The 17,153-nt window shown below is 40.2% G+C and overlaps 1 protein-coding gene across 1 annotated transcript in view; it reads left to right on the top strand.

The window, feature by feature from the left end:
* Positions 1-17,153, top strand: part of myo15aa (myosin XVAa) — a 51,221-nt gene that overhangs the window by 6,857 nt on the left and 27,211 nt on the right. Inside the window, 23 exon segments of the mRNA XM_030736033.1 lie at positions 1,284-1,342; positions 1,659-1,782; positions 3,607-3,702; positions 3,983-4,114; positions 4,211-4,336; positions 4,451-4,528; positions 4,637-4,794; positions 4,921-4,966; positions 5,050-5,174; positions 7,638-7,755; positions 7,967-8,142; positions 8,565-8,649; positions 8,850-8,903; positions 9,133-9,214; positions 9,482-9,612; positions 9,827-9,922; positions 10,326-10,561; positions 10,714-10,904; positions 11,359-11,431; positions 11,595-11,786; positions 11,905-12,017; positions 12,899-12,993; positions 14,187-14,322. Of these exon segments, the coding sequence (XP_030591893.1) occupies positions 1,284-1,342; positions 1,659-1,782; positions 3,607-3,702; positions 3,983-4,114; positions 4,211-4,336; positions 4,451-4,528; positions 4,637-4,794; positions 4,921-4,966; positions 5,050-5,174; positions 7,638-7,755; positions 7,967-8,142; positions 8,565-8,649; positions 8,850-8,903; positions 9,133-9,214; positions 9,482-9,612; positions 9,827-9,922; positions 10,326-10,561; positions 10,714-10,904; positions 11,359-11,431; positions 11,595-11,786; positions 11,905-12,017; positions 12,899-12,993; positions 14,187-14,322 (2,722 nt within the window).

Consider the following 17,153-nt stretch of genomic DNA (forward strand, 5'->3'; position numbering starts at 1 on the left):
ACAGTACAGGAGCTTTGACACACATTAATGTGATTAATATCATCTGGCAAGGAAACAGTGAATCCATACCAAATCCAGGAAGGAAACAATTAAAATATCCCAGCTATCGATACAAGTGTTCCAGTTGGTCAGCCACTGTATTTCCTTATTTGTTTGATTTCCATCATATCCGTGAACAATGTAGAAAAAAAAAATTTTTTTTGGTTAGGCAAAGTATTTCTCCTCTTGTTTGCCCTTTTAAGATCCAATTTTTTTCGGAATTAGCATGTGATTGTTTTTCGGTCCAGCTTCAGTCCTGACCCTCTGGTGCTGCCACTGACGAGGAATGAGGGTGATGGGAGAGTAAACATCTAATGATGGCCCACCTTATGTCTTCCACATACACATGCTTCTATACGCTATGCGAGGCCCTTTTGTATAATTGAATTCCTAATTACAAAGGTGCGTGTGTAACAGGAGAGGAGTGATTCGTACCCACTCATTTCCTCTGACTGGAGGAATCATGTGTACACATTAGAGTGTGTGTGTGTGTGTGTGTGTGTGTGTGTGTGTGTGTGTGTGTGTGTGTGTGTGTGTGTGTGTATGCGTGTGTGATAATTAAGTGTATTTAGGCAAGAGAGGGTCTCAAGTCTCAGAGCATTCTTTATCAGATCAGATCTCAAGTTTAAGACACCCACATCACTGAATAAGAGAGTAGAAGAAAGATAAGGAGGGAAGAGCTGAAAGGAAGCAAGGAAGAAGGCAATGATGTGGATACAAAAATAGGAAAAAAAGGTAAAAAGGAAGCAGCTAAGTAAAAAGAAAGGGAGGAAGCGTTAGTATGAAAAAAGAATAGCCTAAATCCTGCAGTTAGAGTATCCTGTTCTGCCTCTTAATTCGAAGAAGAAAAACTTCCTTTTCCACAACATATATATTACATAAAAATACATTTAAAAAAAGGAATAATAACCCTGGAAGAACAAGCAGGAAGCAGGTGGAGGACAAGACCAACTGATTTGTCAGATCAAGATGAGAGACTCACCACAGTTACTGAGCAAACATCCATATGTGGTACATTACCAGGAAAATAGGGTGCAATGGCATGCACAGAAAAACTAAGGAGAGGGTGAGGAAGCTGTCATTAAGCTCAGTCAGTGCACACCTGCATTGGTTGTATAATGGATTTAAATATTTGAATGTGAACTTTAAACCTCACCAAAACCAAGATGAAAGGAGGCTTAAGAAGCTCTCTGTTGTCAGGTAGATGCCTGCATGAAAAGAGCTGCCTTAATGTCTGTTCGCAGGAAACAATGAGGGACAAGATCTACACTCCTCTGACTGTAGAAAGTGCTGTTGATGCCAGGTGAGAGACGGTTACATGCAGAGCATGCACTGCATTAAAAATGATTTCATTTATTACCTTCAATAAAGGAGGTTCAGAGTGATTTTTTTCTCCATTTTTTATTTTTTGAATAGCATGTCCTACATAATGTTTGCATCTCAATCATTATGTAGTGATACAGTATAATGCATGTGCAGTCTTCAAATCCTTTGATACTCTTAAAGTTTGAGCTAATAAAATTCTTGCTCATAAAACTGTGTCCTGGCATATTTCCCTTTTCTTTCTCCTTTAAATTTCCCACATTGCTGCCCATCATTCACACACAAATGTTCTGCAGGGATGCTGTTGCCAAGATCCTATATTCGCTGCTCTTCCACTGGTTAACAGAGAGGATCAATGCTCAGGTGTACCCTCGCCAACACACCGTCTCCATCTCCATCCTGGACATTTATGGATTTGAGGTAAAGGAGCCTTATTGTAGCCTTATCTCAGTCTTTCAACCCCCCCCCCCCCCCCCCCCCCCCACCACCACCACCAGAAAAGGCTATTACAACCTCAGATGAACAACATGATGACATATTACACCTTGTCATTATTAATTTAACCAAACTTAAGCTGAAATGCAGAAGCAGCTTTACTGCTTCCAGAGGAATTAAGAAGGTAAGTAGCAGCCACGTGCTGCTAATCACTTGGTTATTTTATCATCAGCACATGTGAGCACCTCTATAAAAGCAGATGTTTTGGCAGTTTGCAGGTCTGGAGCGTTCAGGTGTGTGCTAACACAGTGGCAAAGAGGAAAAACACCAGCAACAATCTTAGCTGCTCATCAATCTGGAAGAGATTATAAGGCCATTTCCAAACAATTCTACAGTAAAGCTACTTTTGGCTGTGCCCTTGCCACAAGGGGTCACCACAGCAGGCAGTGCTGCATGTCTGATTTGGTAGAGTTTTACACCAGATGCCCTGCCTGGCACAACCCCAAAGGAGATTTGTGGCTCCGGGTTGAATCACATGTGAATGTGTTAAACACTAATCCATGAGAATGATTATTCACAAGTGGAAAGTATTCAAGACAATTGCCAGTTTTCACAGGAGTGGACGTCCCAGCAATTTCACCCTGAGGTCAGACCCTACATTTCAGACTCTACAGGCCTCAGTTTGCAGGTTAAATGTTAAAGTTCATGAGGGTACAATTAGAAAAAGACTCAATGAGTATAGCTTGTTTGAAAGGGTTTCCAGGAGAAACTTCTTCTCTCTAAAAAGAACATGGCAGCAAGGCTTAGGTTTGTAAAGTTGCAATGCACAGCACCAGGTTTGTTGAAAACCAAACAGTATATCAGGACAAACACCTCATACAAACCATCAGCACAGTGGTGGAGGGGTGATAATTGGCCCTTTTTTTTTGCAGCCACAGGACCTGAGCACCTTGCAGTCACTAAGTTGACCATGAACTCCTCTGTATACCAAAGTATTCTAGAGTCAAATGTGAGGCCAACAGCTAAAGTCTGGACAAAACTGAGTCACTCAACAGGACAATGATCCCAACCACAGCAGCAAATCTACAACAGAATGGCTGAAAAATGAAAGAATGAAGGTGTTGCAATGACCCAGTCACAGTTCAGACCTCAACCTGACTGAAATATTGCGGTGGGACCTTAAGAAAGCTGTGCACAAATGAATGCCCACAAACCTCAATGAACTGCTGCAACACTGTAAAGAAGAATGAACCAAATTTCTTCCACAACAATGTGAGAGGCTGAAAAAGTCATGCAGAAAACATTGCTTCATGTTATTACCGCCAAAGGTGGTTCTGCAATGCTATTGTATCATGAGGTGTGCTTAGGTTTTCACACATTGCTTCTGCATTTTAGCTTAGTTTTTGTTAAATAATTAGTGACAAGCTGTAATATGTCATGTTGTTGTTCATCTGAGGTTGTATTTAAATAATTTAGAAGCTGCTTTAGGACCAGATTTTATTATGTACTGATCTGTTAAACCCTAGAATGAAAGAAGGTGCACTTTTTTCTTTTTAATTTTACTTTATTACAGAACTGTATCTCCCACTTTCTTCCTGAAGAAACAAAGAAAAACATTTTTTTTCAGAAACGATGCAGATTATTATCAGCAGGGAAGAAGGGTTTAACTTATTCTGTTTTTCTTATTCAGCACTTTAAAGAGACTCAGAGACACTTCTGAATAGTCACCTTTTAGACATGACAATGAGACATAAAGAATTACCAGCTATATGTTTGTTAATATGTGTGTGTCTGTATGTGTGTCTGCAGGATCTGGCCTTCAACAGCTTTGAGCAGCTTTGCATTAATTATGCAAACGAGTATCTGCAGTTCTTCTTTAACAGGATCATATTCAGAGAGGAACAGGTGAGTCCACGTTACACTTCCTTTTGAAACACACACACACACACACACACACACACACACACACACACACACACACACACACACACACACACACACGCACACATACACACACACACTCTCCTCATATTACAAATGAAGACACAAAATGCACATATTTGTAGCACATGCATACAAATGAATCTCGTTAATTTTAGATTAGTGACATGCCAAAAATAATAATAGGCAATATTAGGCAGTGATGCAACTTATATTTATTGTATTATACGCGATCCTCTTGCAGGAGGAGTACAGCAGGGAGCAGATCCCGTGGCAGGACATCATATTCAACGACAACCAGCCGTGCATCGACCTCATCGCTGCTAAGCCTCATGGGATACTGAGGATTCTGGATGACCAGAGCTGTTTCCCTCAGGTGAGGATAGGGAGGAAGTACTGAGAGCCTGAACAAACTTTCAGATCTGTTATGGATTATGAAACTGTGACCTGCAATGCGCTAATTTGTTGGCAGGCAACAGACAACACTTTTCTTCAAAAGTGTCACTATCACCATGGTGGGAACCCACTGTATATGAAGCCAAAGATGCCCCTCCCAGAGTTCACAATCAAGCATTTTGCTGGTCGGGTCACTTACCAGGTACTCAGCTCCTCAATGATCTTCTATTAATTAGCCTGTTTGTATTATAATCCATTATGCTATTAAAGCATGTTAAACTACAATGATAAACAGAGCGATTATTTACTGATGCAGGTTCACAAGTTCCTGGATAAGAACTACGATCAGGTGCGTCAGGATGTCCTGGACCTGTTCATTCAGAGCAAGAACAAGGTCAGTTTGCTCCTAAAGACTTCATCTAATCCACATAAATACAAAGCAATGTGTCAAAGCAGTGTTTTTGTAAAATATGTTTTAATGTGTATATTTGTGTGTTTCCAGATGGTATCAAACCTCTTCCTGGTTCATGCACAGGTCGTGGGTCAGCAGAGAGGAGGCCACATAAGGAAGAGCAGCACGGTCACCAGAAAATACCAAGCTCCCACCATCAGCAGCAAGTTCCAGCAGTCCCTGCTGGAGCTGGTGGAGAAGATGGAGAGGTGAAGTGAATATATTATCAGACAATAAATGGTGGTGCACAGTTATTGAAAACAATTAGCACAAATTTTAATTTAAAAAAAAGATAATTTTTAAACATTGTAGCGTTTTTTTGTCTTCCATTTCAGCTGCAATCCTTTTTTCATTCGCTGCATTAAGCCAAACAACATGAAGGTAGCTCTTCAAGCATCTTGGATTTATGATTATTTACATGCACGTAAATCAGGGTTTTTGACCTTCTATACATTTGTCCTTAGCAACCAGGTGTGTTCGAGGATGAACTGGTCAGCAGCCAGCTGCGACACTCTGGTGTCATGGAGACCATTAGGATCCGCAAAGAGGGATATCCAGTCAGAATGCCGTTCCACGTCTTCCTGTTCAGGTAACATTGTGAGGCTGCTGAGGATACATGCGGTACCTAAAATTGAAGACAATTTATGTCAGATCAAAGGCAGATGAGTTATTATGAGGTAATAAAAGCCTAAATGTTGAAAAAGGCACAGTGAATAGCTTTAACAGCCTTCGACCATCCTCTAAGAGAAAATCAAGCACGGCATTAATTCAGGCAGACCTCATCAGCTGATGGCTCAGCTGATATTCTTCCAATCTGTAAATATCATATATGACACTTTATGAAAGGTGCTTTAGTCTGTCCACAGTTGTACCTGCCTCTGTAAGTCACTTTGCAACCTGCCTTTAGCTCATCTTTTTTTTCATGCTTTGTCTTTTTTAATCAGTGTCACATTTGCTGTCATTGATCTGTGCTCCGCTCTTTGCTGGGGTCTCGCTGCTGCTCTCTCAGAACAGAGCCATGCTGTCAAATGTAAATTAGTGCAGATGGAAATAATCTTTCGAGTTTAGCTGTCCTGACTGAATTACATAAATAAGCAATAACTAATATTAAGGCTTATATCAGGACATATATATATATATATATATATATATATATATATATATATATATATATATATATATATATATATATATACACACACATATATATATATATATATATATATATATATATATACACAAACATCACTGAATGAGTTAATATATATAAACTCATTCAGTGATGCTTGTGAATTAGAAATTAATGTATTAATTGATCTGTAACTTAATGTCATGAAACGGCTGTGTGGCAGGCAAGAAGGAGGACCCCAATGCAGGATACGATAAGCAGAGGAAAAACTTTAAACACAGCTTTATTGGCTGAAGGACAAACAAAAAGCTGGACTGGACAGGATCAGTTGCAAAAACTCAGAACAAAACAAACTTGACTAGAGTTCCAGAAACAAGGCAAAAACAGGACATACACACACAGCAGGAAATCTACAACAGCAACACAATAACAGGCAGAGAAAACACTGGACTTAAAGACACAAGAGGATAACGAGGGGAGTGGGAACAGGAGGGAACACAGGTGAACCATATTTCACAGACGAGACAAGGGGAAGCAAAACTGAACATGACAGACAGGGACCAGACAACTATCAAAATAAAACAAGAAATCAGACGGGGGAACAAAGACGCAGACCTGAAATGTGGAAACAAGGAACCAGAAATAACATACTGAGGACCATTACAAAATAGAACAAAAAACACTGGGTCACCAGCCCAGGACCATGACATTTAATTTATTGTCTTTTGTCCTATTTTTCTAAAAAGAAAGGGTCTATAACCATGAGTGTACAAAAGCACACAAAAATAATAATTACACATTTATTTACAATATCATCATACACTATATGGACAAATATATTGGGCCACGGACACATTATACCTACAGGAGTTTTTTGACACCCCATTCTAAATCCAAAGGCTTTAATATGGAGTTGATCTCCCATTTGCAGCTGTAACAGCTCCACTCTTCTGGAAATGCTTTCTACAACATTTTGGAGTGTTTCTATTAGAATTTTGGCCCATTGATCTAGAAGATCCTTCAAAGTGTATAGTTTGCCCATGATCAACATCATGACTTCAGCTTGCTGGTAGTCCGGCATTCATGAGGTCAGACACTCACGCTGGATGAGAAGGCCTGGCTTTCATTCTCCAGTCTAGTTCATTTCAAAAGTGTTTAATGGGGTTAAGGTTAGGGCTCTGTGTGGGCCAGGTTTTTCCACAACCAAATTCATCCAGCCACACCTTTTTGGGCCTTGCTTTGTGTACTGGGGCACAGTCATGCTGGAACAGAAGAGGGCTTTCCCCACACTATTCCCACAAGGTTGGATACATAGAATTGTCCAAAATGTCTTGGTAAACTGAAGCACTATGATTTCCCTTTGTTGGAACTATGGGGTTTAGGCCAAAGCCCAAAAGAACAACCCTCCTCCACCAAAGTTTGAAGTTGGCACAGTACAGTTAGATTGGTAACGTAAAAACCCAGACTCATCCATCAGAGTGCCAGATAGAGAAGTGTGATTCAGCGCTCCACACGTTTTCACTGCTCCAGGGTCCAGTGGTGATGTAATTTATGCCTTTTCATCTGATACTTGGCACTGTGCTTGATGTTGTATTGTTTATGCCATAGGTTTCAGCCATGGAAACTCAATGGAATGAAGCCCCCTGTGCACAGCTTTTGTGCTGATGCTAATGTCAGAAAAAGTTTGCAACGTCTGGGGCAATTGAGTCAGTGGTGCATGGACATTTTCACTCACTATGCAACTCAACACATGATGACCCTGCTCTGTCTGAGCAACTGTGGATCCTAAACTTTAATACCAATAATACCGCTTAGCAGTTGATTGTGGCCCAATACTACAGTACTGATCAATATCAATGTTTCACTTTTAAAAATCACTATTATCAATAAAGCATTCCTAATTTGAATGTTTGGCATTGTCAGGTACAAGTCCCTGGTGGGGATACAGACACTTCCAGTCGCAAATGGAGAGAACTGTGTGTTGCTGCTCAGCAAACTGTGTCCTCTCCGACCAGGAGCCTACCACGTTGGAGTCACAAAGGTGGGCACGTTCACACCAAGTCTTACAGTTAAAGAAAGCCCCAGTACAAAGTGGTGGTCTAAAGGCATTGAGTATGAATTAGCTGCTTACTTTGCAGCTCTACATTGAGATACTGTGGTTTGTTGGAGTGATGCTGTGCATTACATCTGTGACATTTTTTAAAATCACACATGTATCTGAATGATTTCACATGTGCATGTGTGAATGGCAGTTGTTTCTAAAGGAGGACATCTACCAGCTGCTGGAGTGTAAACTGGAGCGCGCTCGTCATCTTGCTGCTCTCACCCTGCAGCGTTACACTCGCATGTTCTTTGTCAGGAAACGCTACGTTGACTTCCGCAACAAAATCAGCAGGTTTCAGGCACGCTGCCTGGGCTTCCTTGTTAGGTGAGGTATCCTACAGAGATCTTAAATTTTCAGTTGACTTTGTTGTACCTGTAACCACAAATTTAGATTCTGATTTGATGTTAACATACCAGACTTGGTCGATTCCTGTATTCATTCCTTGTACATGTTGAGTGTAATTTTTCTGCATTTCACTGTGCACTTAGCTTCATAGTTTAGGTTCAAAGGGCAGTGAAGTAAAGGAAATGTAAATTGTGCCTTTAGGGTAATGGTACTTGAAATTCATTATAATTAAGAAGAAAAGCTTTCAGTGTAAAGCTAAGCTTGTAGCATGCTCACAAAGTTTACTACTGTGAATGTGGCAAATGTTTGTTAGGAAATAAACTTAACAAGCAACCTGAGATTGAATATGTGTTAAAAATGAGTAAAGACTTATTGTACTTGGATTCTCATTCATATTCCAGGAAGCGCTATGTGAAAATGAGGGAAAGTCTGGTCCGTTTCCGCTCTCTGATCCACATGTATGTCAACCGCAAGCAGTACATTAAGGTATTCTGAGATATTGTGGTTTGTTTGATGTTGTACATTATGACTGTAATTTTTTTTTAAATCACATAGAGTATATACATTTGTTGAACTATTGTTCTAAGAAAATAGTTACAAATATATGGCACACATTTATTCCTGTTTTGTCCTTTTTAAACTTCTTGCTCTGGATTTACATTTAAACACTGACTGTGTGTTTGCAGATGAAGTTTGAGGCCAAGAGGAAGACTGAAGAGGAGAGGAGGAGGAGAGAGATGGTAAGATGAAGGACTAGATAAGGCAAGACTTCAGTGAGAAAAGTATCCATGTTTTTGTTTTCGCAGAGGGAACAGACTGAAAGCCATCTGCCAGTCTGAGCACGAGTTCAAGCCAACAACATATGTTAAATCTCTTCACGCCCGCTTTCTTTTTGAGTGGCCTTGATGATGCAATCTCTCTAAAGTCATTGTTGGTTTGCAGATAAATTAAAAGTGGTACCTCTTTCAGGAGCTCACCAAAAGGGAGGTGGTTAATGTCACACACTTGGTGATCCCTGCAGAACTGGGCGCTTTGCTGCAGACAGCGGGAGGTGTGTAGATGTCTGTCTGTCTTTTCCATCAGTGTGCATCACACGTACATAGATTATTCATGAGAGTACTCCATTCAGCTATTTGAATGTGTCTGATCTCATCAGCACTGACGGTATCAAATTAAGAAATGATATGAACAGTTCTGACAGAGTGAGGCAGGAGATGCATCATCTAATAAATAAACCAGACAGTGATAAATGATGACTTGATGCCAGTAAACTCCTTGTAGACTCCTTGTTTAACCTCGCCTTTCTTCCTCTCTTCAGTCCGGAGGGAGTTGCACTCAGACTGTTTGGCTCTGCTTCAGGCTCCTCATATCCAGGATGATGCCCAACTCACGTTGCCTCTGGACATCAACAACTACCCTTTCTTCCGTTATGTACAGATTTACTTCAGGGTGAGATGCATGTCAACAGACTAAATGTGTGCTTTCAGTTTGGCTTTCCATCTATATATCTATGGTTCCTCAGATTTGTTTGCAGAAAAGAACACATGAAGAGCTTTTGAAATTCATGTTTATGTTTAATGGTTATCAGCACATTTTAGACAATCTGAAGTACATTTATTAGGAAAGCTGTTTATTAAATGCAGCAAATCTTTTGTCGCTGCAGGAACCAAAGTTTGGGATGTTGATGGCTCCTCTGGAGTCACCTCTGACCCGTGTGGAGGAAGATCTGAGAGGAGAAGCTCTGGAGCTTTTCAACATGGTACGCTGACCTTTGTGATAAACTATAGCATTTTCTTTATTTACCAGGGATATTCTTTGAGCACTGCAGTACTTCATAATGATACAGTCTCACACCTGTTACACAGCAGGGACAGTCTATAGCTCGCTTGCCTCTGCTGCACTTTGTTCCTCTAACAAAACATCTTCTAATTATGAGTTTCTGCTACTAACTGGTAAGCAAATAAGATGTGGGCCGGACTATTAACAATATATTTCCACAGCTCTTCTTTGTTCTTGTTGCTTTTCCAAAGTGGTTGTTGCCAAAAAGGATAAACCTACAAAGACCAACATAAATATATCGCAGCAACACGCAGAATGCTTTAAACCTGTAAAACCAACAGAGTTAGTTGTTACAGCTTTTGCCTGCGCTCTGTTTTCTTCAGGTGTTACGGTTTATGGGAGACCCTCACCTGAATGGGGCACAGGAAAACATGTTCGGGAATTACATCGTCCAAAGGGGCTTGTCATCTCCAGGGTTACGAGATGAGATCCTGGCACAGGTTGTCAATCAGGTGTGGAGGAACATAAACCCTGACAATGCAGAGAGAGGCTGGCTGCTGCTGCTGGCATGTGTCAGCAGCTTCGCCCCATCCCCCAAGATGGACAAATATCTGCTCAAGTGAGAAATCATAAAATAACTTCACGACTAGTGATTTTTTTTAAGTAGTTTGAGAGAAAAAAATACATATTAAACACTCATATGCTGTAGTTAAGAGATTCCTTCTGCTTTACTTTATCTCCCTTGCCTCCTACACCTCATTTCACCTCCAGGTTTGTGTCGGACCACGCTCCTGCTGGCTGTCAGGCGTTGCTGCAACACAGACTCATCCAAGCTAATCAGAAGGTGCAACTAGGCTCAAGCTCCGCCCTTGAGACTGCACGGACATATCCACTGTCACTGCTTGAGTGGACCGCCAATAGGAAGAAGGCCAACATGGTGTTGCACGTGCACTGTCTTGATGGTGAGATGCATCTTGCCTGTTTAATATTGCATCATGCAGTTCCTTTTGTGGGTCTGCTTCTCTGCCCTTTTCCAAGAACTCCAAACAATTCAAGCAAAGTAAACACAAAATTCATGAAAATTTCCTTTAAAATCAATAACTTTATGTTTAGGCGCACAGAAAAACTAAAGGCTGTTAAAATATTTAGGAAGTATTTCACACCTGGGGTTTAAACTGGCACATGTCACAGGGAAAAGAAAGAGGGACCTGGCATCACTTTTATTGAGTGGGATCAGTTACATCTCCTTATCGTCTATTATTCATTGCCAGCCAGCATCAGGTGATAGGACCGTGGGGCTCATGGTTTTTGAATTGTGCAATTAACGTGCAGTTTGCTCGTTAACTGGTGTAATTTAGAGCAACAAAGGAACTAGCTGAAGGTGTTGCTTGTTTATTCATTAATCTCTCCCTGCAGGAGGCTCCTTCCTGTGTCCTGTCCATTCCTGGACCAGCGGAGAGGATTTAGCAGGAAACATTCTGCGTCACAGGTTCTACGAAATTTTTATCCCCACTCTTTATTGTCTTAGTTTCAGTTTACTTCCAGCTTCATAAAGTTTAATGTAAGCATCTTGCATGTCATGAAAATGTTTAGAGAGTAGCTTTCACACAGATATGTGGATATTTGAATATCTGAAACATGCGGTTTTGCAGGGGAGTGTCTGACTGGTGGAGGGGGAGTTCAGTTCTGATGAAGGAGCACGGCCAATGGGTGGAGTTAGCTGGTCACGACTATGTCATGGACCTGATTGCAGATATGGAACTTCCCATGGATTTCCCAAAGCAGAAGAGTTACTTCATTATCAGCACTTACAACCCAGCTAAAGTCAGAGCTAATGCCAGCCTGTCAGTATGCAAAATGCACACATGCACAGACTGTCATCACATGCAGTACAGTACATTCATGACTAAAGCTACACATGACACAATGACACATTACTCTTGTTCTCCTTTCATCTCTCAGTGCTTTGTTTGGCGGTGGCTTTGACTCGGATGAGGAGCTTTCTTCCTCCTTTGCTCTCAGCAGCAGCAGACCCGCCCACAGTCTGCCTGACTCTGATGGTTACTACAGCCACGGTATACACACACACACACACACACACATAAACATTTTCAACTGATCTTGAATTTAATTTATACAATTATGAGTTGATTTGCATAATCATATTTAAAAAGTACAAACTAATCTTCCTGTGTAGCATGATTTTTTTTATACAGTGACATCATAATCATTGAAGCCCCCACCAACTGTTGTTTTTAATTACTTACCAGCATATAAAACTCCAAACTGTTGCAGCTAGAAGTTTTTATGCTTATTGGGTTCAACACTGCAAATGCTTCAGCTGTATTACAGATGAATCCCACCTGTCCAGGTGATTTAGCTGAGTAGCAAATACAGCCAGGATAAAGAAGCTGCAAGCTATGAAAAGAGCTTTTTTTGAGTAATGAAATCAGTGGTTTCAGATTTTCAGCACACGGTGCCTTCCATGAGATACGGTTGGCAGCATTGTATGCAAATTTAAAACTGGTGACACAATCTAACTAAAGTGCTTTGAAAGCAGGAAGCAGTGGATCGTTTGAAGAACATATCTGAGCTTGGCTTGAAGAAAGGTGCCCAACACAGTAACGTTTTTGTAGAGAATAAAATTTTACACTGGCCTTTATGGAGAAGTGCACAAAGACATAATGGGTTTTGTGGCAAAAGACAATCAAAATTTTAAAAAATCCATGAACTGACTTAAGTTATATTTTTGAGAATAAGACATTTTCACTACAATTAAAGTGAACCTGAACATAGGGAGGTGAAAAAACACGCTTGTTTAAAACAGGAAAAGTCAAACAGACAGAGGTTTTCACATTTGAAGTCTTCCATTATTTCAAATATAAAACATGATGGTATGTGTGCACTAAAAACACTGAAAATAAAATGTCTAGCTATTGGTGCTGTTTGTGTTCAGCAGAGTCAGAAACATTCAGTGAGGGTCAGCCTCAGAGAGGAATGGACCGCTACCTGGACAGCCTGTTTGACCCTGTGCTGTCAGACAGCAGCACAGTGAGTGCTCATCCTGATTTACAGTAAACTACACAACTTTCCCCCTTCTATGTTCAAATTGCTGTGGTGCCAGGAAAAATAATAATTGATTGTTTGGCCTAATCTTTTAAGTCATCTATCAGGTGAAATGCTCAATAGATGACCATATTACTGCCTTCCCACTTCCTTCATTCCTACTGTCTGCTTGAGTCTTTTCACTGTAACTTGTAGAGGTGTACTGAGAACACAAATTTGTCCATCTAGTGCTACAAGTGTTTTTTTAGTGTGGAACCTCATGTTATACAAAACCTCAGTTTTTCTGTCATTGCAACTTTTAAGTTTCAGACTGCTTTGGACTGCACTAAAACTAGAATTTTGAAGACATCACCAATTATATTCATAGACCAATTAATTAATTGCCAAACTGAAAGAAAAATATTAATACTGATGGTAAGTTGCAGATCAGAAATGCATGCAGTGTCATGTCGGGCTTCCACCACTTTATCTGCCACCTGAGTGTGAATAGAAGTGAGTGTTGATGGATGGATTGAACATGTGATCCTTTGCTTCTGTTTGGGTATGAATGGGGGGAGACAGGAGGGCTGATTAGGTTACCGGGTGACCTACCGTATATGACTGCAGCAGCAGTCACCATAAATGAGCCGCTGTCTGGGGAAAACACTCCTACCAGCAGCTTCAAATTTGGTGTATTAGTGAAACAAAGTGAGTAAAGTGGCCGCATCATTGAGAGTACACAGGCAGAGGTGCTTCAGGTATGTTTCTCCTGATTAATTTTCTGAATGTGGCATCATATTTTTTAGCTTGTTCATAGTAATTGTCTGCAGGTCACGCTGCAGACACGGTCACATGTGCTGTGGAAAAACAGCTGAGGAATTTGGTTAGCTCTGGAGAATGAAGCCTGTTGTGTTGAATTTTGTTGCAGTCAGTTTGTATTTGTGTTGGAGCTTCTCCTCCTGTGTGTACGGTACTTCCTGGAGAGTATACTGTTTCTGCAGCTTTGACTCAGAGAGGGTCCAAATCAACCATACAACACACTCCCTCTCTCTTGTTGTTTTAGTCTCTCTCTCTTTCCCTCCCTCCTTCTGGGATACACACTTTTGGCTCACGCTTCATGCCCCTTAAACTCCAGTTTCTCAGCATCTACAAACACTCTTTTCCTGCTGCTCAGTGTTTTGGTGCTCTCTGCCCACCAGGACATGGAGAGGACTGGAAGTTTGTCAGAAAGGATGAAGGGAGGAGGAGGTATAGGCATCACAGGAGAAGGAAGCGGAGAGGGGGAGAGCCGTACAGCTTCCAGTCGGCCTTATCCACCAGGAATACATCCTGGAGGTAAACGCTAAGTGCTGCGTGTGTTTGCTCTTAGGTGTGTCTCATGTCAGTGCTCATTGTGTTTTTCTTTGGACTTCTATTTTTTGTTGTCTCTATTCTGTGTTTAGCTGGATGTTGCCATCACAATAATTTCTCCTTTCTCCAAACTTCTGTCTTTCAGTTTTTTGCTACATTTTTCATTTTCATGCATTTCTTTTGTCCCATCATCCACCCTGCCTGGCTCTTTCTCTGCGCTGTCATTAATAATTCAGCTTAACCTAAGTGATCCTAAATCATTGGCATTTGTCTCCAGTTAACAAAGAGGTTTGCCTTGTTTCTCCTTTGAAAGCTCCCCCTGTATAAAGAAACACTAAGACATTTTACATTATTGGATACTCTATGATCAACTAACAGAAAGACATCAGAGTATTATTGTGTTGTTATCTCAAAGACAATGAACAGAACTGGATTTCAGAAGTTCAGCTCTGAGCAGTCGGCTGTATTCAGCAGTTGGTCCTCATAGATAATGCATTGAAAGCCATTCACTCTAACAGGTGACTCCTTTACTCTCTATGAGCGTCTGCAACTCTCATTCTTCCTCTTGCTCCACATACTATTACTATTACTATTTCTCTCAAACACCCTCTGCTGAATTTGCCACTGCTGTTGTGTGTGTGTGTGTGTGTGTGTGCGTGTGTGTGTGTAACCCTTTGTACCTTTAAAAATGGATCACTTTCCAGACATCTAAAAATGTTAAGTACCTGATATTATTTTTAGTGGCTCTTTCTTTTCCTACTCTGTGCTCAACTGAAAAATGCCTATATATACATATATATATATATATATATATTTTTTTTTTTCTCCAACGTATTTATTTTTATCATGTATTTCTTTTCTTCTTCTCCTACTTCAGTATGCAAAATGAGGGGCTGATGTTAGTATGTTAAACTTTGCACCTGTTTTTTGACTCATGCCAGTCTCACAACAGAAATGGGTGCTTCCAGTCAGGAGACTGGAAGATAAACTCAAATCCAAATTTATTTATAAAGCACATTTAAACCAAGAAAGATGACCAAAGTGCTGGACATGAACACACACATACATGCACACATGAATAAATATATCCAAGAAATCACAAAAACATAATACAACAGCTGTAGGTCTACTTTAGGGCTCACTCTGTGTTGAAAGCCAAAGAGTACAAATCCGTTGTAAGGTGTACTTTAAAAATGTGCAAGGTGGAGGCTAATCTAACATGACGGGGCAGCTCATTCCACTGTTTAGGGGCTATGGACCATGAGGGAACATAAGGTGTTAAAAAAACAACAAGATACAATGGAGCCAATCCACTGAGGGGTTTAAAAACATACAACAAAATCTTAAAATCAATCCTAAAACCCACAGGAAGCCAGTGAAAGGGGGCCAGAACAGGAAAGATATGTCCTGTCTTGCAGGTTCTGTAAGAAGGCAAGCAGCACATTTTGGACCAATTGAAGGCGTGAGGGTGTGTGTTATACTCCAAATGTTTAAATGCTCAGTTGGATGTGCAGTGAAGATAGAAACAGCAATGACAGACAGAGAAGAAAGGACACAGGAAAGTAAACTACCCCAGTCTATTTGATGGTTAGTTACCAATATTTTAGGCAGCTTTAATGAAGATGTTTTTTGGGGGATGATTATAAATTTTTAACAAAACTTTGCACAAACACCATCATACATACAGCAGTAATTAACATCTATCTGCACTGCCCATACATGACTAAACGTCACCAAAATGAGTATCCACAAAGAAATTTTGTTCCGAGTCACCGTTAAATACAGAATGAAGACTTTGATAAAGTGCCACTGTTGGAAAATTGTTAAGCTTATTATTTGAAATAGATCTTTGTCAACAGGATTTTTTTAACCGCAGTGAGAGCTCAATAAAACTGTTTAATGCAAATGTCAGTCCGAGTTTTTGTAGAAACAGATATATAGCTCTTCATATTACACCTTAATAAATAACAAGACTCTACAGCATAGCTAGTGGCTCTCTGCAAAATTCACACAGTGACAATGACCACTATAATATTAACATACTAGATATGATATAGAGACCTGACTAACTCCCTGTTCCCTGCCTGCTGCTCGTCAAAGTTACACTCACATACCAGTGTAGTACATAGAGGTTAAATGAGTTGATATGATATATCATATCTAGTATGATAACACACCAATATTGGCTTTACTCCTAAACCAATTAAGATTTTGACCTGATGTGCGTGTAAAACAAAAAGGCTAACAACGGGAAACTTTATCTTTAATGGCAGTTGCTAAAGACTGACCGATACAGGACTTTTCAGACTGATACTGATAATAATATTTGATGATTTAAAAATCTGATAATCTGATATATTGGCCAATATTTTTTTCTTTCAGGCACAGGAAATATAAACAGATTTCCCTCTCACTTGTTATGAGTGGTTATTTATTTACTTGTTTACATGCTTCCCAGCTCTGACTGGATCAGCTGGTTGTTGTGTTTGTGCAGTTTCATGTGTTACCAACAGGGAGGTTGCAGATTGCCCTCTGGTGGGCAAACTATGCCACGTCAATTCTCAGAACATGGTTGAAGTGTTTTTCTCCTGCCTGTTCTTTACTTTTAATTTTCATTTATTAGCTGTTATAATGTGGAAAATAGATAATATTGGCCCACTGATTAATAGTTTGGGCTCTACCACTTACTAAATATTACTAAATAGTAAAAATTTGATGATGGCTCCAGAACAAAGTTAATGGAAAAATAAACTGAGCATTGAAAACAAACTGATTTTTTGAGATTTATAGAAAGAAGGAGTAAATACAGCATGAAC

Source organism: Archocentrus centrarchus, chromosome 8 (genome assembly GCF_007364275.1).
Source record: "Archocentrus centrarchus isolate MPI-CPG fArcCen1 chromosome 8, fArcCen1, whole genome shotgun sequence".
Taxonomy (NCBI): Eukaryota; Metazoa; Chordata; class Actinopteri; order Cichliformes; family Cichlidae; genus Archocentrus; species Archocentrus centrarchus.